The sequence below is a fragment of the Chiroxiphia lanceolata genome, chromosome 1, assembly GCF_009829145.1.
Source record: "Chiroxiphia lanceolata isolate bChiLan1 chromosome 1, bChiLan1.pri, whole genome shotgun sequence".
NCBI lineage: Eukaryota > Metazoa > Chordata > Aves > Passeriformes > Pipridae > Chiroxiphia > Chiroxiphia lanceolata.
Window position 1 is genome coordinate 113,815,881 of NC_045637.1, and position 27,154 is coordinate 113,843,034.

Here is a 27,154-nt window from a genome sequence, read left to right on the forward strand (position 1 = left end):
CTTTAATATAAAATTGCATCTAATTTGAATAAACATGAGGCTCTGATTCATGTGGCGTTCCATAATTACTAGTGACAGTCAGTGAAAACTAATCATTGGAATATAAAGAACTTGGGAACCCTTGCAGTAAGGCTTAAAAATTAAGTTAAAATGGATCAGTTGCTTACTCTGTCCCATATAAAACCTGTGCCCCCTGCAAAAGGAACTCTGAAGCCAAGGTTAATTTTATTTCAGGATTGTGTGCTGATTTGTTATGTGCCAATTGATTTGCCTTGTGCTCTTAGTTTTATTTCTTAATATGTTTTTCTGTGTTTGAGTTTGGCAATTCTGCCCATTAGTAAGCTTACCCATCTCATTAAGACTGTCAGTAAGTTGGGCTGAAACTCTTCAACAGGGAGTGTTTGTCTCAGGTTGGCATTGCTTTATCTTTCTTAGTGAAGCATCATCCAAACTGGCTTCAGCTGTTCCATCTGGTCTTGCTAGAAAAAAAATATGGTTTTCAGCTTGTGGTGATGTATTCTAGGGATTTTCGTATTTGAAAAACTGGAAGTGTGGAGACAGCTGGGAGAAAAGGATTTAGTTATAGAACTTTGTTTCAGAGGAAGGAGTTGGAAGGAGAAGATGAAAGAGGCAAGACTCTTCTACATTGTAGTGTAGGGAGTCTGCACAGTTGTCTTCACAGTCTGAGATGGACCAAGCAATTCATCAGACTGAAAATGGTTCTTAGAAGCTTTTCAAGCAGAGTTCCACTGGCCTCGAGGTTAGCTGTATAAAAGATGACAATCTTCTAAGTTCAATTTGTTTCATATATACATTAAATCTTCTCTTGCTATGATTTGTAATGATCTGATTTTCTTTGGGAAGACTTGAGCCTGCTTTTTTTTAATTTTGTTGTGTTGCAGCAATGTGTGTCGTGGATGAGACAAGAAATTGTAGAAAGAGTCAGGATAGTTTAATAAATGTGTTGTCTTTAGGAAAGATTGTTAATAGTGCTTGTATTAACGTCTTTACCATTCCTGTCCTCTTATAAATATGCTGACATGTGATATTGCGTACAAGAAATAGCACTGTGAGAACTGGATTTACATATAGATTAGTATTACAAGACCAGACGATTGTAAAGGTTAAATTTGTAGTTGTCCATCTTTTTGTGCCCTCTTTGCATACGTGAATGGTATATTGTTGACTAATGTGGCAGTAGTTTTCTGCCATAAATTTGCTTAGCTGGCATACAAAGCAACATAAAAGAGAATTACAGCTGGCTGAATGCCTTCAGCTTTGTTACTTCCTAACTTTTCAGTTACTGGGCTTTGCAAGCAAAATCACAGAATACTCTGGGTCGGAAGGGACCTCTGGAGGTCCTGCACCTCAACACTGTGCCCAAAGCAGAGCTAATCAGGTCAGCTTGCTCAGGACCATGTTCAGTCAAATCTTGAACACCTCCAACGGTGGAGGTCCCACAAACTCCCTGCACAAACTATTACAGTTTCTCTAGGGATTTTGTCAATGGGAGCAAAGGTCTGTTTGAGTAGGATGCCTTTCCTTCTCAGCGTGCTGTACTGTCTGGTGAGTGACTAAAAGGGACCTACCTTCTAAGTCCCTTTCCAAGAAGTGTTTATCTTTCCCTGCGTGGGAATATGAGACCTAAAGAACCTAGTTCTTCAGGTTTCTCCCTAAGGATCTTATTCTAGAGAGGATGCCTTTTAACACAGGTGGATGCCTAAAGAGTGTAGCCTTCTACCATCCTTTCCCCCATGTTAGTCCCCTCACGAACCTGCAGCTCAGTGCAGTCTTTTGTCTTTGGCTCCCCAGAAGTTATAAGCATGTGACTTTCAGACCTCTTGTAGTCTCTGAAGTACTTCCTGACCAGTGACTGGAACCTGTCCTGCTACACTGTGTGGTTTGTGAGCTTGTACATTCCAAGTAACTTGTTTTGGATAGTGTCAGATGCTGTATTTGTAGCCATCTTGCTTCTAAAAAATTTGATTCTCAAAACTGAATATCTTTCAGGAAATTTTTCTTTACTAGTAACTGTAGTGCATTAGGAATAGGTTTTGTTAAAATTGTTTATGATGTGATACTAAGTATCTTACAGTGGTGATTTATGCTAGTCTGCAAGGTTTTTTTGCTTCAATTTAGGACAAGTCCATGGGGCTTTTCTCTTTGCACTTTTTTTTATATTCTCATGTTACTGTTCCTTTCTGATGATAAAATATATTTATTCCTCGTTCTTACTGAATTTATGCAATACTGCAGAGTCCTCTTGTGTTTTAGAATTCAGATTAAACAGTGCTGTATTTCAGTAGCCCTCATTTTATGAAAGGTGCTCGCAGGATGTTTGGACTAGTACTTGGTACCTAATCTTTTCCTGTGGAGTCTGTGCTTGGGAATTAGCTGCTTTTCAGCCTTTTTTCAGAACTGACTATGTTAGGTTAATGAAAATTGATTTTTGGCAAGAGGAATTGTTTTATGAAGAAGGGATGGACATGTAGGGAAAAAGTTGTCCAATGAACATTATTTGGTGCATAACAGGATTACAATGCTGTAGGTAACCCAAAGAAGATCTCTGTTTAACAGGATATCTAGTCACTGATTGATTCTTTATTTTTAAACATAATTACTTTCATGGTTAATTTCAAATATTTTTTTCTGAATAGCATTGCACAGGCTATTCTGCAATGTAAACAGATATGTTCTTTGTTTCTTGTTACATGCATTTGTTCCTATTCTTTAAACAAGAAACGAGCCCTTTTTCTTTTGAAATCTCTTATGTTATCTGATCCTCATCACTGCTTTATTGTTATGTTATTGCTAAACATGGTCACAGGTCAGAGTAAAACACATCTGCAGTGTAGGAAAAGGAAGCTTTCTGAGCTTGCTCTTTAATGATGAAAAGATGTCTGTTCCCAGAGATACTACTGCAAAACATGAACAAAAAGGCATTAGTAGAGCTCTCTAAATGGTGAGCATCTAGATAATGTACTTGCCTCCAGATGCCTGGCAGATTGTTTTTGTTGAGAAAGAAGAAGATTGCAGAGCTATTTGTCACCTAAGGTACAGGTTTTGTCATCATTTTCTTTGCTTACATTGTCTGTATGTCAACCTGTCTATATTTACACAGTATTGGTATCAAGATGTGTTTCTACTTTGCTTGATTGCTTTGCAGTGATGGAATTGTCTCCTAAGGAGAGGTAGGTATTTCTTGGTTCAGTGGATGTCTCTGCTATTACATGTTGTATCCAATTAGTGTTGTGTGATAGACAGATTGCTCACATTGCCACACTTTGATCCTTGCACTTGTCCACCGATGGAGTGATTTTCTGAACATCAAGTGTGTTTAGCATATTCAATGAAAAAGAAACAAACTACAAACCACAAAACATATACAAATGATCCATACACACACCAAAAAAGGGGATGTTTTAATCATTGATAGTCCTAGCTTGAAAAATTTTATTTTCTCTAGAGACCTGAATTACCAAACATAAATAACAGATTTTGTAAGAAATTAATTTCTGGGCACCTTGTAGACATTCTTTCCTGGTGTAAGCTTTTTCTGCCAAATAATATCTGGTTTGACCTATCAGTGCTGAATGATGTTTCTAGGATTGCATAAAAGCTTTGACCCCACACTGTCAGAACCCAAACTCAGATGCAGCAGTCATTTGTCTATCCAGATAGATATGCCTGGATTATTTTTCTTGGTGTGCATAGTTTAAGGTAAGTAGAAAATCTTCCTATTACACCATTTTTCCTTCATCCAGTTGTCTGAAGGAGAAAGTAGCTGTCTTGCTAATTGGTTCTGTATGTAGATGACAAAAAGAAAGTGATAATTTTGCTTGCCATAGCTTTGTTGTGTGTAAGTTATAGTGTGTTCACTTTTTAATTGTAAAATCCTTCTCATTTGATTGTCATCTCCTTGTATTTGCTTTGATGTTTTAAAAGTTAACTCTAATTTTGGTTCATCATTTTTGTATCTAAGCTATAATGACTGAATGCTAGGAGAAGTGTCACTGTGGGTGTGTTTTGGGGTTTGAGGAGGGTGAGTTCCCCTTTGGGGTGGTAGGCATTTTTCATGTTAATACTGTGGCAAAATTTTTCCCAGCAATTAAAGCAAAAGCTACTGACAAAGGCAGTAGAGGAAACAGCTCCTATGAAATACTCAGAGTAAATGAAAAAAATGCAACTGAGCTGAGCCTGCCTATTTTGTTACCTTTAAGAAACCTTTTTCAGGATGAAATGGAGGTAGACAGGGGGTAGTAAGTTTGGCCTTGTAAATTCTCCATTTAAGCTCTGCTTTGGTTCTAAGCTCATTAGGTGGCTTTAAAAAAATCAAACCTTGGACACCGGGCAACCTTAATTCTCTTTGGAACTTTGGTATCCAGGTACCATACCATGACATATGGTATGTTGTTGTGTTTGAGGTTTTATCTTTGATCTTCTCATTCTTTGCAGTGATCAGTCACAGGGCCACCGGGAGCAAAGCATAAATGAGACTACAGTAAGATGGAGGCCAGGGCTCAAGCAATGACCTGAGTTCACTCTACCACAACTTGTCCTACCCTATTTTTGTCTTTCCTCTGCTTACATTGCGTGGTGGTAAAGGTTGAGAAGATTATTTTCTGTTTTGTTTTATTTGAACTTTTCTTGAAGAATAGAAAACCTTATATAAAGAGATACAGGATCTTATTGGATATAAAAAAATGTTACTGCCTTACAGTTAAGTTTAAGGTCGATAATCTGTAAATGTCAATGAATTTGGAAGTTAGAGAAGAAGTGCATGGATGATGATGATTTCAGATATCAGTGTTTAAAGTGGGTGGGTTTGAAGTAATTGTGTTTCAGTTTTTGTTTGTTACGTTTCAGAGTTTAGCTAGCATGGCCAGATTTTGTTAGTGGGAGGGCTACAGGGGTGGTTTCTGTGAGAAGCTTCTGGAAGTTTCCTCTGTGTTCTACAGAGCCAATGCCAGCTGGCTCCAGGATGGACCTGCTGCTGGCCACGGCTCAGCCCATCAGCAGTGGTGGTAGTGCCTCTGGGATAACAAATTTAAGAAGGGGAGAAAAAATCCGACCCTGCAGAACAGCAGCAGAGGGAGGAGTTGAGACTATGTGAGAGAAGCAACTGCAGACACCAGGGTCAGTGAAAAAGAGGAGGAGGTGGTGCTCCAGGCATTGGAGCACAGATTCCCCTGCAACTTGTGGTGAAGACCATGGTGAGTCAGACTGTCCTCTTGCAGCCCATGGAGGTCCAGAGTGAAGCCTGTGGAGGACCCCATGCTGGAGCAGGTGGTTGTGACCTTGTGGAAACCCATGCTAGAGTAGGTTCCTGGTACCAATGGACCGGTGTAGGAGCCTTGTGCTGGAGCAGGTTTGCTGGCAGGACTTGTGACCCCACGGGGGACTTGTGACCCCACGGGGGACTTGTGACCCCACGGGGGACTTGTGACCCCACAGGGGACTTGTGTTTGAGTAGTCTGTTTCTGAAGGACTGCACCCTGTGGAAGGGACCCATGGAGGAGTAGTTTGTGAAGAACTGCAGCCCATGGGTAGGACTCACATTGGAGAAGTTTGTGGATGACTGTCCCCCGTGGGAGGGACCCCGTGCTGGAGCAGGGGAAGAGTCTTGAGTCGTTGCTCCCCTGAGGAGGAAGAAGCAACCGAGGCAAGGTGTGAAATACTGACTGCAACCCATTCCCTGTCCACCTGCACCACTGTGGGCAAGGTGTAGGAGGTAGTAAAATTAAGCCTAGGAAGAAAGGGTGAGGAGGATGGATGGTGTTTTTATGATTTGGTTTTATGTTCTCATTACCCTAGTTTGATTTGATTGGTAATAAACTAACTTCCTCAGGTTGAGTCTGCGTTGGCCGTGAGGTAATGGGCGAGTGATCTCTTCCTTGACCCATGAGCCTTCCATTATATGTTCTCTCCCCTGTCCAGCTGAGGAGGGGAGTGATAGAGCAGCTTTGGTGGGCACCTACCACCCAGCCAAGGTCAACCCACCACAACAGCATGTTAATATGTAGGTCTTTGTATAAAATAGTTTAATAAGTACAACTTACTGGACAAACTACATTTGAGAGTCAGATCACTGCTAATGAGGGATGGGTGCAGTAAGCTTGTGTGCTTTTCTATCAAGTGCTTGCTACAGCTGGTAGTAAGTGCAGTTAAATATGTGTGTGTACCTGATGGGAGAAGAGAGGACAAGTGATGCTTGCAAGTTAGTGCAGTTTTGTCAGTTCTGATACAGTAACAAGCCCTGCAAGAAGCTAACAGCTAATTATATGTTACTACTTTGGGTATTCTTACTGTATCTGCTTTACAAAAAGAATTCTAACTTTGGTATTGAAACTGCACAAAATCTTATGGGGCCAATTTCTCACATCACTATAATGTGTGAAAACTCCCTGACCTTACAGAGTTATATTTAATCTTACACCCACGGAAAACCTGTTTGCAAGCTCTTGAGTTACTCAAATGCAAGTGTAAATGATGCTTGCAAACCTGTATAATTACTGAAGGGAATCTGAAAATCAAAATGAAGCCTTTGACTTTTATGTGCACTAGTAGAGCCAATGATAATTAGAGGACTCTACAGAAAATATGACAATCCTTACCTAGTCTGAAAATGCTAATTCTGTTTAATATTGCTTCTAACTTATTCCATCTTCCTCTTGATGCAGAACTGTTTCGTACAGTGGTTTGTTGGGGCTTTTTTTTTTTTTACAATCTTTTGCAATTTTTTGAATGTGGAAGGACTTAAAGAATATTTTCCTTGGAATATTATAAAATAATGTATTTTTATGTTGATGTTTTAAGTTCCTAAGATTCATCCTCTTACTTCTGACTGTAATCCCTTTTGTAAGACATAAAAACTTTTTCATACCTTAATGAAGATTCTTGGAGTACTTTTGTGTAATTATATGAGGAATTGTCTTATGAGTCCTATACAAGTCCTCGGTGTGTCACTGTCAGGATATACAGGGTGTCTGCTTACTACTACAATGGAGAAAAGTCTGAGCTATGCAATGACTTCTTTACCTTGGTCTTTGCTGCTAACAGCAGCCATCAGGAATCCCAGACCTCTAAGATAAGAGGGAAAGTCTGGAGGAGGTCTGACCTTTGGTGGAAGAGGAACAAAGGAGGCAGCACTTAAGCTGTGCATACATAACTTCAGGATGCTTGATGGGATGCACCTATGAGCATGGAGGGAGTTAACCAGTGTCATTGCAAACTAACCATGTATTGTCTGTAAAGGGTTATGGAGTTTGGGAGAGGTTCATGAAGGCTAGAGGAAAGTGAATGTCACTCCTATCTTCAAGAAGGGCAAGAAGGAACATCTGTGGATGCTCTGGTAACATCTGGGCAGCTGCAGGTTTGCCAGCCTTTCCTCAGTCTCTGGGAAGGTGGAGGAGCAACTACCTTGGAAAGCATTTCCAAACACATGAAGGACAAGAAAGCAATCAGGAGTAGTCGAGGATTTACAAGGGAAGTCATGCTTAACCAACATGATAGCCCTCTACAATGAAGTGACTAGCTTGGTGCATGTGGGGAAAGTAGTGGATGTTGTTTGCATTGACCTTGGTAAGGCTTTTAACCCTGTCTTCCCTAACATCCTAATAGAGAAACTTACAGGGTATGGATTAGATCAGTGGGCAGTGAGATGGATTAAAAACTGTTTGAACGACCAAGCCCAGAGGGTTGTGATCAGTAGTATGAGGTCCAGTGGAGGCCAGTCACTAGTGGTGCACCCAAGGGGTCAACACTGGGGCTGGCTGTTTAATATCTTCATTAGTGACCTGGATGATGGGGCAGAGTGCACCCTTGGCAAGTTTGTAGGTGATAAAATACCTGTGAGGAGTGGCTGGTGAGCCAGAGGGTTGTGCTGTCGTGGAGAGGGACCTTGACAGTCTGGACAGATGGGAATCTCATCAAGTTCAACACACAGAAATGCCAAGTCCTGTATCTGGGGATATCTGAGGGTAAGCCCCTCTGCACCACTACAGAGTGGGGGCTGTCTGGCTGGAAAGCAGTTCTGCAGGGAAGAAGCTGACCGTGAGCCAACAATGTGCTCCTGGGGCGAAGGTGGGCCAACAACATCCTGAGCTGCTTTAGGAAGAGTGTTGCCAGTGGCTTGTGATCCTTCCCTTCTACTTGGCAGAAGTGAGACCACATCTGGTATGTGCAGTTCTGGGCTCCCCAGTGCAAGAGAGGCATGGACTTACTGGAGTGAGTCCACTGCTGGCCCACAAAGATGATGAAGGTTCTGGAGCATGCATCGTATGAGGAGAGTCTGTGAGAGCTGGGACTGTTCAGCCTGGAAAAGAGAAGGCTTGGGGGGATCTTATCTATGTATATAAATACCTCATGGGAATGAAGAACAGGGAGACAGATTTTTCTCAGTAGTGCCCTGTGACAGGACAGGAGGCAGGAGGGGGCACATGAAGTCAATCTGAACATCAGAAAATGTACTTTTGCTGTGAAGATAGTTGAACACTGGCATGGGTTGCCCAGATAAGTTGTGGAGTCTCCATCCTCAGAGATAATCAAAACATCCTGTGTGAGCAAGATGCAGGACAAGATGATCACAAGAGTTCTGTTCCAACCTAAATGAGACTATGATTCTGTGTATTCCTTTCTCTCCCTCCAGCAAATAAGTGATGAGATCCAGTCATTCTTTACAGTATTGTTGCGTGATATGGTTTGTGAAGTATGTTGGAAAACCAAGCACTGACCCATATATCTGTATTAATTACCTGAAAGTTAATATCCACTATGGCAGTTAATTTGAAAATTAACTTACGGAAGAGGCTTTGGAAGAGCAGAGGCATGTTTGCCCTTCTGCAGGAGCACAGCTTTTAACTCTGTGATTCTATCCCAGGCTTGTCCAAGTGTCATCTTCCTGAAGACATTTTTTTAAAATGCAGAATGTTTCCTTCAGAAACAATTTCTTTCCCTTACAGGTTTCGTCTGTTAAAAAATAATCAGCATGTTTTCTGATGAAGACTGCTGAGTAGAACATCCATTTTGTATCCCAGCAGATGACCTCTCTAAATTAATCGATCCTGGTTCTAATGAGGTGACCTGTTTAAAATAGTTCTCTGCCAGTGTCTTTGGCATTTAAACTTTGAAGTGCATCCCTTCGTGGGATTTCTAGAAATTATCTTTTGGTTTTTATTCAGATTTTTCTGAAAAAGCCTGGTGCTCCAGCCCAGTATTGCAAACTGATTTTGATTAAAATGATTTTAAATATAAGCCCCTTTGTGGTGCTTGTTTGTAACTGATTCAGTATTGGATTTCTCAGGGTCAGCATCTAAGTGAGGCTGTGCTGTTCATTCCCAGGCTGGGCAGCTCAATGGCTTTTACATTATGCTCTGACCAGATCGCTGCTTTCCTAGGTCAGTTTTGCAGTTATGTTCTACAGGAGGAGGAAAAACAAAAAGTATGTTTGTGTCTGATAATTCAGAAAAGCTGCCATTAAAGGATAATCACTCCACATAATCTTTTGCATTCTGTTGAATGCTTACGCATTGGATACTACTGAACTGTGTGCTATTTTCATGGAAAGAAAAAGATTTAAAGACTTTTATGACACTTTAAAGGTACACTAGCTTTGTATTTTGTGACTGTATGTCTGCTCACCCCATATTTTGCTTACGTTTGGTCTTTTTTTCAAGAAAATATGTGTTAGTTAAAGAAACGTATTTTATATGCTCCTAAAAAGCAATTCAGTAGTCACCTAGAAAAGGTAATGAGGACAGAGGGAAATGCAGAAACAATATTGCCTGGTGAAGATGGATGCTCTTCAGGTCCTGTGACATAATTTATAAACTGCTTCTTTAAATTCTTTTTCTTGTAAAGTGTTAAAATATGCAGACAACTGCTGTCATTCACTGAAGGTCACTAGTATGTTGATAACTGTAACAGTAGACTTGTGGGGTTTTTGGTGCCCTTGCACATGTCCTTAAAATAGGGATAGTAAAGGTAATTAAAATTTTAGTCCTTATAGTATGGTCATTATACACGATTGAGTCTAACGTTACACTGTATTTAATCCTCCCTGATGAGCAGAAAGTCGTTCATTTACAACAATGCAAATGCTCCTTTCCTGAGCACCTAAACTGTTTAAAGGATGCCCTGACCATGGACTTTTTGTAGGGTAGCAATGAGAGGCAGTTGCTGTTTTGTTAGTAACATTTAAAAGGCATGGAAAACCTGATACCTGTTTTAGCAGGAAAGAAAGATTTTCTGTCCCTGGGTGAATATGCAGTTTTGAGGCAAAAAAGAAAATTCTCAGTATAGGATTTATTTTGCAGATTTGTGAATGGGGAATTTGTTTGTTTTCCGATGCTATTAACAACTTAAGCTTACACGGCCATTATACGTTCACTTAAAAGTATGTTACCTGCTAGCATGTTCTCTTTCACTCTCACACTTGTGCACACTCATGCACACTCCTGTGCCTTCCCCTCCCTCCCGGAGAACAGCTGACCAGGATATCCTCTGGGAACAGCAGCACCATTTCCCAGTTGGAGCTGCGTGCAGTTAAGCTCACTGATCTCAATGCCATGTGACTGGAAATTCAAGGAGCAGACTGCTATCCGGTGCTCACTCTCCAACCCGTTGGATAGCAAAAAAAGAAAAAAAAAAAAAGGAAAAAAAAAAGAGGGGGTGGGAGTGAGGAGGGGAGGTTCCCTTGCCTTTTTTTTTCTGGCGCTGTTAATTCCTGCCGGAGCTTGTTTGCCGCAAGCTCGGTTCATGGCAGTAGCAGAAGCAGCAGAGCTTATTCGGTAGCTCAGTGCTCTCAATGAGGTCAAGCTGGATCAAAGGGAAGCCTCCTGTGGAAGCATCTACTGTAAGTTCTGATACTGCTTTTTCCACGCTCCCTCCAAATGAATGTATGACTGAGCCAGGCTTCGGTGCCTTATGCCTCCCTGACTGATAATTTTGTATGAGGTTGTCAGGTTTTATGCTAATTGAACTTGTCAGTAAGGCGTCAGTTGGATAATAGTGCTGTGCATTTTGGGAGAAAAGGGCTTATCGTTCTCTCCTTTTATTTTCTGAGGGAGTGGGAAGAAGAAAGTGGGGTTTTGTCCTTTTGAAAAGCTCCAAGCTGTTGAGGTTACAGCTCACCAGATTCTGTTTTATGTAATCTACATATTCTGCTTTCTAAATAAAGCAACTGTAAAGTGTCTTGCAGATGTCCTTGGGTTTCACCAAATAGCTATTCTTTTGGGAATAGCTACCTAAACATTTATGTAATTAAAAAGAAAAGAGAGAAAGAAAATACTTTATTCAAATCTTGGAAACATCCGTAGTAACTAAATTTAAGAGAAGCTCTCCTTACAAAAGCTACTGTTCACTTGAGGTGTCTTTAATGTGATCATTAAGAAATATTTCTTTGAAACCTAATTCTGGGTATCAGCTGGTTTTAGTGAAACTTTTCAGTAGCGTGGACTTTCTCAGCGAGATGCAAAATTTGTCATTTTATGTAATGAACTAGCTGTTTCTGCAGAAATGTTATTCAGCATGACAGAATGCTAACTTTTGCAGGGAGTGTTGTCTCATTTGCAGCATGGAATCCATGGGTGATAATGAAATGCTGGGCTGTAATTTTTCAGCTACATAACCCAACTTTTTTTTTCCCCTTGAAGTACAAAAAGCTTACTTGAATACATATCTGGAAGGCTTGCAGGGTGGTTTCAATGGATTGAACAAAGTAACTACCACCTGTTCAGATTATTGTTAGTAATACATTGTAAAACCTGAGGAAAATAAAAATATCACAAGGTATTACCCTTTTCTGCTGTAAAGCTCCTCTTGAAGGGGGTGACATAGTGTCTCTCTCTTGATCTTCATCTTGTATTTCTGGAAACTCAGCAGTATTGGTGTTGTGCTGTGAAGTGGCAAAGTGTTGCAAATGTCATAAAGACTGATGGCATTGCCCTACCCCCCAACATCTGATGTCTTTGGGTTTTTTGCAAAGGCATGTTCTTTGATTATAGTTGTCCTTTTATTTCAGTTAATAGTCTTGACTTTCTTAGATACCTAAGTTGGATAGAGAAAGTTAAAAAAAAAAAACCTGTGAAATCAGGTCATGTAACATCTACGTATGACATACAGATATTTGCTGGAGAGATTTATGAAACAAACTTGAAAACTCATTTTCAGCTGTGTACTTCTGTTTAATAAAAAGACTCGTTACTTTTATATGCTATGCTTTTTATCTGGCATCACTGCAATATAAATATGAGAAGATAATGTGTAAATTAGCATCTGATACTACTCTCATTCTGAAGAAAGGGTCAAAATTCTTTATGAAGCTATCACTGGATTTTTTTATTTATTTTGAATATATATGTTTTCTTGGTTTTAACAGAGGCTGTCTTCAGTTCCATTGAGACAGCTCAATTTTTAAACATATATAGTGGGGAAAAAAACATCATCTGTATAATTTTGTGCAGATTGTGACGTTTCTTTTCATTTCAGCATTCAGCTTCTGAGTTGATCCTAGTTGAAGATGAAATGACAGATACTGAAGATAATGAAGAAGAGGATTTAGGAGTCATGGATGATCAACGTAGTGTAATTCTCCATCTCATCTCTCAGCTAAAACTTGGCATGGACCTTACCAGGGTACGAACACTGTATCTCTTACATTTGTTTATTATTATTTTTTCTTCTCATCCTTCTGTGTGTGTGCGTGCATGTCCAATTCCTGTGAGAGTGTTTTGCCCCTATGGATGAGGAATTTCACCTCTATTAGAGTGTGGTTCCAGAGAGCTATGGAGTGCTATCTCTTCCTAGGCAGGCTTTCAAATGAAGTGACCACATCAGATGTTTAGAGGTTGGAGGGGGAGGGAAAGAAAAAAGAAATTAAAAAACCTCCAAAAACTTCTGCTTATTATTTTGCAAGTCTTTCAGAGCAACTGTATGTCATGTATGTATCCCATGTGTATGTTAAGTCAGGGTGTGCTGAGGGTTTGCGGAACAATAACGGCAGTTGTATGGATGAAGGAGATTCATGTTACTCCTTTGTGGATTGGATTCCATTTAATTACATGTCAGCTTCAAAAAAAACCCAAACATGATGGTAAAGAAATTACAGTCTTCAGTCTATCAGTGATTTTGTCTGTGCTAAGTAGCTCACTAGTTTAACCTGTACATCCTTCTGGTCCTGGAACCAGTCTTATCATGAGCTTGTCCATACAGATATGACCAGAGAAGTTACAGTGTCTGAAAAATTTTCTCTGAAGTCGTTAGAGTTTTGGAAATGAGGTAGATGTTCTGAAAGCAGAGGATGCTTCTTTTTGAATAGTCCTGCATTCCAGTGAAATCTCCTTATGGGGCTTAATAAATAATCAAGTGGATTTTTGTACAGATATGGAATACCCTTTCCTTCCACAAGGGTTTTCTACTTAAAAGCCCCCAAATAAAACTCCTGTAACCCACTTCCCACAAATAAGAAGAGTTCATTCTGACACAAGTAATATAATATTTGGAATGATGAGAGAATTTCCCTTGCACATGAAGTAGCTTTGCAGGAAGCTGTTCTCTTGGGCATTTTGATATTCCAAAGAGTTCATCTGCTTTCCTTTTCATCTTCCATATTAATCAAAATCTATTTTTACTATAGCTTTCTTACAAAATAAGGTTTTCTCAGTGTAACCTTCCTCTGGAACAATTGATGGTGTTTAAAAATACTTAAATTTTTAAGACTGAGCAATCCCTTGTTCTCCTGCTAAGTATAACTGTTGAACAGCTGCACAGAAATGAATGTTTTGTCCTAAATAGAACATGAGTTTCGTAATTTCACTTGTGAATATACCTGTCACTTCTTAGTATGTCTGGGGTTATATTCAGTTCATTTTTGGTTTTGTTTTTCTTAGCTGTCCCTCTTTTCTGTGTTGGTTTGCTAAAGCTGTTTGAGTCCATAATGTTCAAACTAGACTAAGATTTCTTATCCATAGTTCTTGTGTCTTCAAAGCATTTTGTCTTTGGTAATGAACACATTTTTTCTTTCCTGATTTCCACTGTCATCTTTTTATTGCAGCAGAGGAGGTAAAACCCCAAAGGCACAGAATTAGTGTAAATAAGAGAAGTGTAGACACTTGTAAGACAAGTAGGAAGGTAAATATATATATGATAACCTATGTCTTATAGAGTGTTCTTAGAGCACAGTTTTTAAGGATAGCGGTAAATGTTATTAGATGCGTAGTGTGGCAGAATATTAGCATGCATAAATGTCTGTGTATAATACCCACACTCTGAAAAGAGAAACAGGCATATGGCAGAATTAGATCTATCTGTGGTCTGTGTGATGCACGAATACACATATGATAAGTATTAATGAGACATGCCACATGTGCACATCACTTTTCTGCCCATTTTGAGGATTAAAAAAAAATACAGGACAGCTGGCTGCTTTTTTTTATCAACTTTGCTTACTGGCATGAGGCCCTTAGGGCCAGACATGTGATGATAAAGCTGGGTTTGTTGGCTGCACCTCTCCTCATTTTTTTATTATTCCTCTGAAAGTCAGATTTCAGATCACCTTGATGCTCATCAGCTTCTGCTGGAAGTGGTTGTGGCACAGTACTTGCTAGTATCAGAGAATGTTTTACATGTTTCCATTTTCCTTTGCCTTCTTCCTTAGGGCTCTTTCTTTGGTTCATTTTGTGAGCTGTGGATTGCTATGTGGTGCACAAATGAACAGCTTTTCTGAGCCCTTGGTAGCTTTGAGTTCTGGATGCATGATCATTACCTTCATGTTCCATATCAGAGGAAACTGCATCTTTTCCTTTTCCTCCGGGGTGATGGCTTATGTTAGCCTTGGTCCTGCCTCTGCTGACAGCAGTTTCCCAGTGATGAGCACTACATTTAATGTTGTGGAGGTGCTTCACTTCTGGAATGTGTCGTGCTGCTGTGCCTTTTAATGAGGAGTTAAACAGTGAAAACTACTGTGAAGGAAAACACCTGCATTGAAGTACCAAATCTGTGTGGCCAAATAGACTTCAACAGCTGCTAGAGAGAGTTGGATGGGGGAACAGTTCACAGCAGCAGAATGTAGTAAAAAATGGATGCCTCGGACTGGGCTAGGACTTGAAACTTCATGTAAAATTTGAATTGCTGGGGAAAAAACCAAGTTTTTAAGTGGTTTGTTCTTTAGACTTTTAAAAAGTGAAAAGTAGTGCCAAAACCCACTAACAGCCTGATAGATTTGTTGGCAAATGGCATCTAATGGATTGCAGTTAATGCTAACATTTGTACAGATGGATGATCACTTCCCTGTGTTCTCTCACCTTCCCTATGCAGTTAATATGTGCTAAAAATAAAGGGTTGCCATTCTGTGTAAAAGAGCTGCCAGTAATTCCGCAGAATATCAACTACTGTTGACATTGTAGTATGTTCATGATGTCATAAGTTTTTACTTTGCTTGCTAATATACTTTTACCTTGTAATTTTCAAATATGAGTGGCATGAAAATAGCTTATTTTATTCCCACAGTGACACAGATGACAGCTGAAAGCTTTTATACTTCCAAGAGAATATCTCAGCATGAGGTACCTTGGTCAGATTTCTGAAAAGGCTAGGGAGTGGTGCTGACACCCATGTTTTGCCTCACAGTAAATGGTAGTGGGGATAAATATCTCTTTTTTAAGAAGTCATGTTCTTTTTCTCTGTTGCATTCAGACCTAATTAACTATAGGTGAATTCAAACCTAGGAGGTTATAGTCAAGTTTTGAACTAATATCCCCTTTTTAACCTCAGTGAAAACAGAGGAATGCCTCTTAAACTGCTTCCTTTTCACCTGAAGACAGAAATAATAAGAACAGAGATTATTCTAATATTTTAAAATGCATGCAGGAGATTTTTTGCTTCAGACCTCAGCAACTTGAAATTTATTGTGGAGAGTTTCTTTTGCCCCGTTGTTTGTCATGCTGACTTTTTCTTAGAGGAAAATATTAGGCACTTCTGACTTTTTATGCAATCACAAAAAACCCCCCAACTTCTAGTCCAGTCCAAAGCCTGTATAAAGAATATAGGTCCTAAGTGTATTTTTCTGGACAGTGAATTCTGTCTGGCTGCAGAAGAGTTCAAAACCTCATTCCTTTGGAAGCTGGAGTGCTGGCACAAGTGCATGGGAGTCCAGTGATGGCAAGAATAATGCTGTATACTTCCAAATTTGTTTATTTCTATTTTTCTTATTTCTGCAGAGATCAAGATAGGGCCAATTAAAAAAAAAAAAGACTGGTGTAATTTTTTGTTGTTGTTTTTTACTATGTTAGTGAGTGATGGTGTTGCACGTTGAAACTTTGAGGCAGTGTTTTGTAGGCATATTTTGTAATACTGGAGTTGTGTAAGCTTTAAAACTCAAGTATTTTGAATGTGTAGTTCTACCTCTGTGTGTGGAAACAATTCAGTCCTTTCCTGCTACAATTAAGGACGTAGTTTCCAGCTTCGTTGGGCTTTTAAGACAAGATCATTTGAGCTGGAGTTCAAACTTTGTTCAGATTTTAAATAGATTTTTGAAACTCAATAATAAGAGTCCAGTGAAAGATGTCTCGTTTAGTGAGTGTGTTGGTGTAGCTATGTTAAGCATGTAGCTGTGAAGCACATACCTAGGGCTTGAGAGAGTAGATACTAAGACTCTGTGACCAAGTCAACAGGTTGAAACCACAGCAGTCTTAATGTTGTACCATAACATTTGCATAATCTTAAGTGTGGTCTGCAGTTTTCTTCTCTTTGTGCTAATAAAAGTCACTTTCTTTAGAGAGAGGCACTTGGACATAACGAGATGCAGAGTGCTGTTTATTCAAATGAGTTTGCCCTTTCAAGTCTCTGGAGTGAACTCATGATAGTCACTACTGGTATTTCTAGACAGAAGTGATGGGGGGTTTTTTATATGTTTTGCTGTCACTTTCCCCTCTGATAACCTGATCTTTTAGTATACAATTTATATTAAAATGAGATGCTGAATTGAGGATCTCAGTTGCTGAATTGCATTTTTTTAAAGATTATATTGGGTATGAATATTTGGTCAGAATGAGAATGCTGCAAGTAAGATGGAATTGTTTAAAGAGCTAAAAATAAGAAAATCTACTGTCTTTCCACTTTGCCTTCCAGAGTTTTGGATTTCACTTCTAAAAACCAATCTCTTTGGCCCCTTGCTGTCACACCACCCTGAGGACTGTAGGCTGTCTTTGGCACTCAGTAATTTGCCACATGTAGTGTAAAATTAAGGTCCTCCATCTTTTGGGGCCTCATTAGGTTGGTGGCAGAAATGATGTAGAGTCCTCAAGGCTTACAGAGTAGAGTCAGAGGAATATTACAGATGGAACATTGCTTGATTTATATCTAAACTTGTAAAAAATTATTAGCCTATAAAAGACTGTCTGTGTGTAAATATAATGTACAGAAGGAGAGAGCGAATGAACGGGTATGTTACCAAACAGCAGTTCTCTCTTTGCACTAGAGGTACAGTGACTTACTGTGTAGCTGTAAAGTCTGTGTTCAAGCTGTTGTGACTGGAATTCTTTTTCAATGTTTATGAGTTCTCTTTGAAAAGAACTGAATGATTAATAAAAGTTTGACAGCTTCTATTTCATGATCCATGGGATCCAAAAGGACTGATCTGTGCTTTGGTCCTGCTGAGAATAGCAAGCTGGGACAGCAAGGGGGAAAGCAAATGTGTTTGTGATGAAGGGTGGCTCCCTGCCTGCTGTAAATAACCCTTGCTTTTGGGAAAAGGAAAAAGTAAATGCAATGAAGAATTAAAGAGGAAAGCAGAAGAATTGCTTTAATAGAGGACAGCTGTTGGTCTGCATCTTGCATCATTGAGCCACTTTGATTAAAGATAAATTTGTGTGTGTGTGGGAATAGATACAATTATGGAAAAATTTGGAACAGAAAGTTAGAACTTGGTTTTCGCTAGGAAGGCTTTCTGCCTGAATGGTTACTCTTTCTCAAAGGCGCTTTCATTGCCTTACCCCCACCCCTGCATAGCAAGAGAAGTTCTCAGCTTTGCTCTCTGATACGTGAGAAGAGAGATACAGCCCTGACAGACATACATCGAGGCCTTGGGAAGGTGGAGGAGAAACAGAGAGGATAAAAAGGGCCCTGAGGGAGTGGGAACTTTCCTTTTGTTCCCTGAGGCCCAGTGTGCAAACCGCACTGTAGGTTTTTGTGTTCTGGCCTTCTAAAGAAACTTTTTTTGAATTCTCCACTGCCTTTCCATTTCTGGGGATACCTGTATATCTTACCATACAGTGTGCCAGAAGTTCCCTTCGGTCATGTGGGAGCAGCCACTCAGCCCCCCTGGGACAGTCCTGCATAAGGTGTGGAGCATGGGGGAGAAGAAAGGGAGAGAAACTATGTCCTGTAGCCCTTGTTTGTCTTGCAGTGCCCTTCAGGATGTTTCACTGGAAACTTCTAACAAAGTGTTAGACTTTGGCAACATCTGCGTTGCCAGAGGAGGCACTCCAGTCTGCATCCAAATCACCTGGGGCTGGCTCCCTCCAGGGCAGGCTGCCTAGTGCTCAGTCCCTGATTTTTTTCTGGGCCCTTTGGAGCCTCTCTAATCCCAGGATCTGAATGTAACGGTTTGTGCAGGTTTTGTTTCAACTTGACTGAAATAAGAGGAAGCCATGCAGGGGCCCACCACAGTAGCATGATACCATCTCAGACTGAGTGGGCCTAGGGGTGACAGGAGACCATAGGGATGACAGGGGATTTGTCTTGGAGTTGTGAGGGGGCATGATAGTGTAGGGCAGAGGGAGTTGAACGGGCAGCATTTTCTTACCTATTAATAGCTTCTTGGGAAGGTTCCTTGGAATGGTTTTATCCTTGGAAATAAAATTGAGATTTGGTTTTGGTTAGATCTTCTTGGCTTGGTTTGTTAGTTAGGCTGGAAAGGACATAATACATAGGTAGTGGGTAGTCAGGGACCCAGGAGTGAAATATGGAACCCAAATGTTTGACAGAATGTAGATGTACTCCTTACACTCTCCTCCATTTAGAGGTTGGTAGTGTGCATGTTTATGTAAAATACTCATCTTCTGTTAGTTTGGGAGGATGTGTCTGTCCCATTTCGGAGGGTTTGTTTGTTTTGTTGATGTTTGAAGTAGATTAGTCTATATCAAAGTATGTTTTTGTATTCTGTAAACAAGGAAAACAATGGCTGGTTTGTTAACTGAGAGGAGAGGAAAAGGCAGGTTTCCATGTGAGCGGAACAGCCCATCCCTGTTGTGTGAGCTGCTCTTGAGAATCATAATGAAATAGGAAGCAGCCTGCATGGGTATCAAGGCCGCTGCTTTTTCCTTCGCGCATTATTTACACTGCAAAGAAAATTAAATTGCTGTGGCATGGGAGGAAAATACAAAACTTGGCAGGGCCAGAATTTGCAGCTGTCCTAACTGTTCTCCCCCTTTCCCCCCTGGTAGTGTGATCATGGGGAAATCATATCTGCCTTTGTCTGCTTTGCATACAGGTAGTGCTTCCAACATTTATTTTGGAGAAAAGATCCCTGCTGGAGATGTATGCAAATTTCATGGCCCATCCAGACCTGTTTTTGTCAATTGCAGCTGGAGCCACTCCCGAGGAAAGAATTATCTGCTTTGTGGAGTATTATCTAACAGCTTTTCACGAAGGCCGAAAGGGAGCAGTTGCCAAGAAGCCCTATAACCCTATAATTGGTGAAACCTTTCATTGCTCGTGGGATGTGCCTAAAGATAAAGTGAAAGCATTCAGAACTAATGGTGCCTCCACAGTTTCTAAGGACTCAACCAAGGAGTTTGGCCAGGACCAGTCCATGTGCTACAAGCTGAGGTTTGTAGCTGAACAAGTGTCCCATCATCCACCGGTATCTTGCTTTTATTGTGAATGCAAAGAGAAGAAAATGTGTGTGAACGCTCACGTATGGACCAAAAGCAAGTTTATGGGCATGTCAATAGGTGTTTCTATGGTAGGTGAAGGTAAGAAATGTGCTTTTATTTTTATTTTTTTGAGCTAATATTATGGGTTTCAACACCACGGAAGTCCATATGTTTTCCTGCTTCCTCTCCCTCTGAGCTTTCATTTTAATCGTATGCCTGTTTGCTTTTGTGAAGTTTGGAATTAAAACTGTGGGGTTCATATAACCTTATTCTATCCAGACAGAATGTGAACTGCACATTACATGTATAAATGTGTGCTTATATTGATGAGAGTCTGTTTTTATATATATATATATATGACCATACTAAGTTGCAGTAGCAAATGGCTACTGACAGTGTATTCTGTAAGAATATTTTTATTTGTCTTGCTCACTTCTAAAGTAACAATGGGATTTAGTATTCCCAACTGGAACAAAACAATGGGAAAACCCCATGTTTTTACGTAAGCCTAATATTAATTTTCAGAGTTTAAGCAAAGAATCATGATTCCTGTAGTGTTTGCAAGGTTAGCGTATTCTCTCAAGCTTTCTGGAAAGTCATGTAGTAGGTGTCTAAATAGTGATTTTTCTGTATCACACATATTCATTCTGCTTTGTGACAAGTCATTGTTCAACTTGAATTCAAAAATACAGGGAGTCAGCAAATACTTAATGGATGATCTGAATTGATAAACACACCTGTACTAGTGTCCTTACTGACTGTTAATGCATCAGCATTTATGTGTTTCTAGGGAATTTAGTGTCTTTGGCCATTCGAGGGTAAGATCCTATGTGTGGTTTTTGGTGTTTTGTCTTACCCAGTTTTTAGACTGTAGTCTCAGAAGGACAGCTTACAGTAAATGCATCTTTTTGCCACCATTATGTTAAATACTATGATATTAAAGGTAGTAAAAAAAGTAGAGTGGGAAATGCAGTGATTTGGTTTTGCTTATTCATAACAACGAAACAATTATGGTGAAAACATACAGGTATGTTCTGCTGTTTCTACCAGCTAGAACGAACAAACTCAACCAGCAAAAAGAACTACAGTAGTTTCTATCCTGATAGCAATATACTCCCTTTTTTGTAGAAGAGATATGAAACTTCCTTACTACTGGATTTGATATCATTGTGATAAAGTCTCTAATAGCACGGCTGTTTCCTTCTTCCTCTGATTTAGGTATTTTGCATTTAATGCAGAGTTAAAGGGAGTGTCAGAAGGGAAATTGGTCTTTCTGTCAGTCTTCTCTCTGTACTACTGACAGCCTGAGTCATTGGTTTAGCTTGCTCCATTTTTCTGGTACATGTTCATTTCTAGTACTCTTTTGCTCAGTGAAGGGAACTATTTAATGGAAATAAAATTAAACACAAAGTCACTTATGATTATGTAGGAGTAGGGAAATTTCTTTTTCTCACTGCTAGCACACACAGTTCCTTGGGATTGAGGGTGTCTACTGTGGGGATTATTTAAGACTTCAAAGTCTTAGTGTGTCCCAGTTTTGAGGGAAAAAGGGTCTAAGAATTAACCACTTTGCTACACCAAGGATTATTTAATGTGTGCTTGTGAGAATAAGTTCTTCCCTGTTGCCCCTTTTTATTTTTTCTTCACGATCCTGGAGATATTCCAGGAGTGGAGGCAGGCTTTGGGGAACATCTGCAATGGTGGGCTCTTTTATTGCAAGGTTTGCTGCTGTCTTTGTGATGGGCATTCTGGGAGGAAGTTTGGGTTCACCAGTTTATAGTTATCATTCGTTTTTTTTGTTCATGTAAGCAGTGCAGAAGCATGCAGTTCCACAGTGACAGCATTTCTGGGAAGTGATGGAGAAACTCTAATGCAGCCCAAGCATTTTTGTTGAGGACTGGCAATGGGCAACAATGGACAGTACCAACAAATGGTACTGCTGAAGCTCTTCTGTCATCTGAAAACAGCCAGCATAAACCTGACAGCCTCAGTTTAAAATGCTTGCTTTGCACTGCAGTTTCTTCTCTTGAAACTGCACTTTCTTTAATTTTTTGTTTGTTTATTTTAGTCCCACGGAAGTCTTCCTAATTAAGTTGGTGAGTAGATTTGTCAAGCTGTGCAAAAATTAGACTAGTGCAGATGCTTCTTTTTCATGTGCTGCTTTAGTATAAATTCTTTAGTAGACTGAGGTCAGCGTAAGTACTGGAGAATAGATCGCTGTACTCAAAAAAAGTAACTGCTGGACTAAAAATTTGGAAAACCTCTGTCTGTATTTACCTGTTGGGTAATGCACAGCCTAATAATTTTTTAATGTGAGACATAATTTGGAGATTTTCCCTTGTATTTAGGGACACTTTAGGCTTGCAGCATTTCATGTAGGGTGAGTTAGTCTATCAAAGTTAGTGATTTAGGCTGTGGAAAGACACATTGTTAGTCAGAAGGTGTATGAAGCTGGTTAAGGTAGGTAAAAACTAAAGTTATCCCTTAGGAGAAGCTTTCTCACACAAAGGTGGGCTGGTGAGCTTATAGAATCTTACTTTAAAGTGTTAGAAGCAGATTGAGCTTTTTGGGAATGAAGTATGACTGATCCTGCTTTTGATAAGAGACAAAGTAACATCTCATGAATCATAGAAATCCCTGGGTTTTGTTTGTTTCTTTTTTGTTCCCCCTCCTAGTGTGCATTGGATGGCCAAACTAGTCATATGCTATTATTGGGTAAATTCCTTCCAAACAGAGCTGCAACTAATGTTTTGGATAATTCAGTGTTAAAGAGCGACCATCTTGTTCTAGTCATATAGGTATCAGAACAATTTTGTTTGACTGGGCTGCCCAAAGAGATTGTGGGAGCCTCATCCGTGAAAGTGTTCAAGGCCAGGTTGGATGAAGCTCTGAGCAACCTGCTCTAGTGGTGTCCCTGCCTATGGCAGCAGGGTTGGAACTAGATGATCTTTGAGGTCCCTTCCAACCCAAACCATTCTGTGATGATTCTGTGATGATGACCTGAAACTTCATGTTGAGTACAAGCCTTAATGTTGAGTACAAGCAACTGTGGTGTGTTTTGAAACTTTCCTCCCTACTGAATAACGTTGTGTGTGTATGTCCTTCAAACGTTTAAATGAAGCCTTTTCTACTACAATTGGCTATTTACAGAAATAAAGTAGTACTGAATTTTTGGACCTATGGTGTGTAAGGAATATGCTGGTAATGTTTCTGTGGTGGTTTTGAACCATATTTTTTTAGAATGTCCTTAGATATATAGAACATGTTGCTTTTTGTGCTTTGTTATTGGAAGCTGACATAGGGAGTCATGGCCAGTACAAAGACTTCTAAAGGTATTTAAAGAATTTGGGGATTTAAGGACAGTATGGTCTTGTCATACAAAGGGTACGGCTCAGTATCTTATTTATATGATTTTTTTGTGTATATTGCACCTCAAAGTGACTAATATTTTTTTTCTTTCTGTGGTTTTTGTTGTTGATTCAAAATAAGTATCAGTTGCAGAGATGCAGAACGAGTAGGAGAGCACTGCTGGAAATCCATGTGAAAAGCTGTTTTATATGCTAGCCCTTTTTCATCTCTGGTTATGAGGGGTCTAAATCTGGCTTGCTATTGAAATGTCTGAACTTTTTCTTTGCTATATAACAAAACTCCCATTCTTCAGAGTAGTCAGCTTTCCTCATGAGAAAGCTACCCTGAATAGAAAAGGGGGTCTTTTGCATAAAAGACTTCATGTTGCCTGCACAGTCCCTAATTTTGGTTAATGTTAATTATGTACTAATGAGAGTGTGAGGGGGGAGAAGAGACTGTAACGAATAGGATCACATTAAGACTTAAATTAGCAAGGGATAGGACAGTCAATGTAAATATTTAATGGTTTTTTTATGTGTTCCATAGAATCTTCAAACAGATGCTGGTTGTAGGGCAAGGATGCTTTACTGGAAACAACCATGGTGAGCACACCTCAGTGTGGGCTGTGCCTGTTCCTCTTCTGCTCTTGGGTTTTGTTCCAAAGCAGCAAAATCCAACAAAAAGTGTCATCTTTGATTCATGGGTTAATTTTGCAGAGAGCATAAAGTATATTTAAGTGGATTGCTCTGTATTATCAAGTAGCTAGTTATGTCTGGTGTTTTCACTCCTGCTATTTTAAATGTTTTAAAAACTAGTGAGGTATAGGCTTTCAAAAATTATTTTCTGAATTGAGATCAACCCTGAAAAGATTTGATGGGTAGGGAAATGGTTCAGTGCTCTTTACAGGGCAAAGCTAAAAGAAAGCAATGTATGGTTTTTTTATCTCTTCTTTTTTTTTCCTTCTGTTCAAATATATGGATGTGTATGTATTCATAGATGTACAGGTCTATAATTTCTAGTCCTGAGAAATTAGTGGCTTTTTAATTTACCAGTCCCAAAGATTGATTGCTCCATGCAACTAGAGCTATTTCCCTAACTACTAATTTTTGAGTTAATATTTTTTAGGCCAGTGGTTTCAGAACAGTTTCCGTATAGCATGGCCCTCATTACTTAATTAGCAAATAGCCCCAGTCTTTGACAAATGAGCAGTGCAACGCAGCTGGCTGGAATGTTTATGAGATGATAGGAGCCTAGTCCTGGCATCACCTGTTTTCCTGTGTGACTCTGTGCATTTGGTGATGCACTGCTCCCATGTGGGGCTCATCCCAAATGAACTTACTCCTCTTAGTGCCCTGCTATGAACAGTGCAGAGAGAGTGAAGAGCTTCTTAAATCCGGAAGCTGCCCTAGGCCATTTGTGTCCCACGTACCATTTGTTGTTTGGATTGATCTCCGTACAGTCAGTGGGAAGCATTAAATTTCACATGCCTCTTCTGCAGCTTATTGATCCAGAGCCTCCTCTGGGTTTTTTGTCAATATGTGTTACTGGAAAATCAATTCACAAAGCTGCAGCATCACTGAGGGACATGTAAGAGTCAAACTGGGAAAATGATATGCCTGGATCATCACTTTCTTTAAAGCAGGCTGAGGAGTCATGGAAAGGAGTGCGACTCTGAATACACTGCCATGGTCAAAAGGAGGGGAAAATAGTGTTGAGGACATATCAAGGGGGAAATGCAAAATCTGCACTTGTTTTTAAAAAATTCAGTCTTCTCTGTGGCATTTTTTTTCTAATAAACTATATTATGAAATCTGCTGTTCCTCCCAGAGTACTGATCTGGTGCATTCTTCTATGCATAATAGCTGCCATAAATACTTTGGATTTTTTTAAAGGAATTTGCAGATTTCCAAAGAATTCTTCGATGTGAGAGGAGAAAGCTTGAAAGTTGGAGAATCTTCTACAACTTTCCCCATGTATTTACTTATAGCCAATTTTAAACTAAACGTGAATTATCCCTTACATCAGGGAAGCAAGGGGAAAACAAAGAGCCTGTGTATTTTCCAGCAGATGCTTTTGTAATGATACAGTCGCAGTGTAATGATACTTAGAAGCAGATGTTAAAATTAGCAACATTTTTTAAAGTAACTGTTAGGTTTTATTTTTTTCTGCCTTTAATTTCTAAATATTAAAAATGCAGCAGGGTAGGGTGTGAATTCTTGTGGTGCTGGTTACAAGTGTTGCTCTCAGTGAGATTTTAGCTTCTTCTTCCCTTAGAGAGCATGGGTCTCCATTCAGACGAGGTGGTGCAGCCACAGTGTTCATGGTGCTTCAGTTAAGGTTTTGCATGTGAACTCTGCAAACAGTGGAATGCAAAACTAACAGTCAAGTTAATACTAGAAGTATTAGCAAGTTGTGGGTATTTCAGATCTGCCCTTTAATCTCTTTTAGATTAGAATTATTGAACTGGAGTCATATTTCAAGTGAGACAGCACTCCGTTTAAAGAGTATGTATTCAGGTGTTTGAGGAATTAAAAAATATGCTACCAGGTGCTAAAAATACTGCCAAGAGAGCTGAGTTCAGTTTTTAATATCCAACCTGCTGTGGTGGTTAAATATTTACGTTGAAGGTCACTGCTGCTGTTTGCTCTTCACTTTTAATGTACTTGGCAGTGTGCATTACAGCTCTGATCCCTCCCACTCAAGTAGGGAGGAAGAAGCTATTGATCCCATCAGAGGCACAAAAGCAAACCTGTACTCACCCAAAAGGAAATTGTGTTTATCATACCAGTGGTCTCTCACATGGGGACATGCAGTGATGGTCAGAGGAGGATGGCAGGGCCCAAGGAAGTAGGAGACTCTGGAAAAGCTCTCGTGAAGGTGTGGTTCATAAATGCAGTGATGTTCTTGACCAGAAGTGAGGACCACATTTGCCCCCTGCATTGCTATTAAACCTTTTGTCTTTTGAAAAAACCGAAATGCAAAACCTCACAACAACAAAACCATCATGTTGGAAGCTGATACTTTCAGGCAGACAGTGCTTTTTTACTATATGAGGACTTGTCTGTATTAACACTGGGGAAACATGACCTCATGGGTGGCACCCAACCTGTTTTCCACAGCTGGTTGCTCCACTTGTCTGTTGCCTGTGACTGTAATGAGGAAGGTGGAGAACAAGTGGGAAGAGGAGGAGAAAGGAAAAGTGACAGACTTGAGTCTAAAACCTGTTGTAATCCTGTGTAAAATGCCCACCTGCAGATGGTCAGGTTTCCTTTTTGTGTTTGATCAATACCCACTGGCTTTTTGTTCCTTTTTGAATATCTTCATCTAGTTAAAAGCTTCTTCTTCCCTTCCAGTACCTGAAAGGAGCCTGCAAGAAGGATGAGAAGATACTTTTTACAAGGGCATGTAGTGATGGGACAAGGGGGAATGGCTTTAAATGGAAAAAAGCCAGTTTAGATTAGGTATTAGGATAAAATTCTTTGCTGTGAGGGTGGTGAGGCACTGGAACAGGTTGCCCAGAGAAGTTGTGAATGCTCTGTCCCTGGAAGTGTCCAAGGCTAGGTTGGATGGGGCTCTGAGCAACATGTCCAGGGTAAGTTGTGTGGTTCAGCCTTCCTGCATAGTGTTCAGTTTGTGTTTGCCTACAAGTGTGGAGCCAAGGAAGCTTGAGGCAAAATGTGTGTGTGTGTTCCAGCTGTGTCCTCCTGGCTGTTCCCTGTTGGTGAGGGTTCAGCACATGACACGAGGAACTTGTAACTTGCCAAGGTGAAATGATTAAAGATCCTTCTAAGACACGACTTTTCTGTGTTTGTGCTTTTTCACTCCCCAGCTCATCTGTGTCAGACTTGCTGGAGTAGGAGCGCTGGCTGTGTCATTGCTGGCAGGCTGAGGTTGCAGAAGTTCTGAGAACAACTGCATGAAGATATTCTGGTTTG

At 40.0% G+C, this 27,154-nt stretch overlaps 1 protein-coding gene across 1 annotated transcript in view; it reads left to right on the forward strand.

The window, feature by feature from the left end:
* The window catches only part of OSBPL10 (oxysterol binding protein like 10), a 113,872-nt gene that overhangs the window by 77,611 nt on the left and 9,107 nt on the right, over positions 1-27,154 (forward strand). The window contains exons 7-8 of the mRNA XM_032676731.1: positions 12,487-12,633; positions 19,487-19,970. Of these exons, the coding sequence (XP_032532622.1) occupies positions 12,487-12,633; positions 19,487-19,970 (631 nt within the window). The remainder of the gene's footprint in view (positions 1-12,486; positions 12,634-19,486; positions 19,971-27,154) is intronic.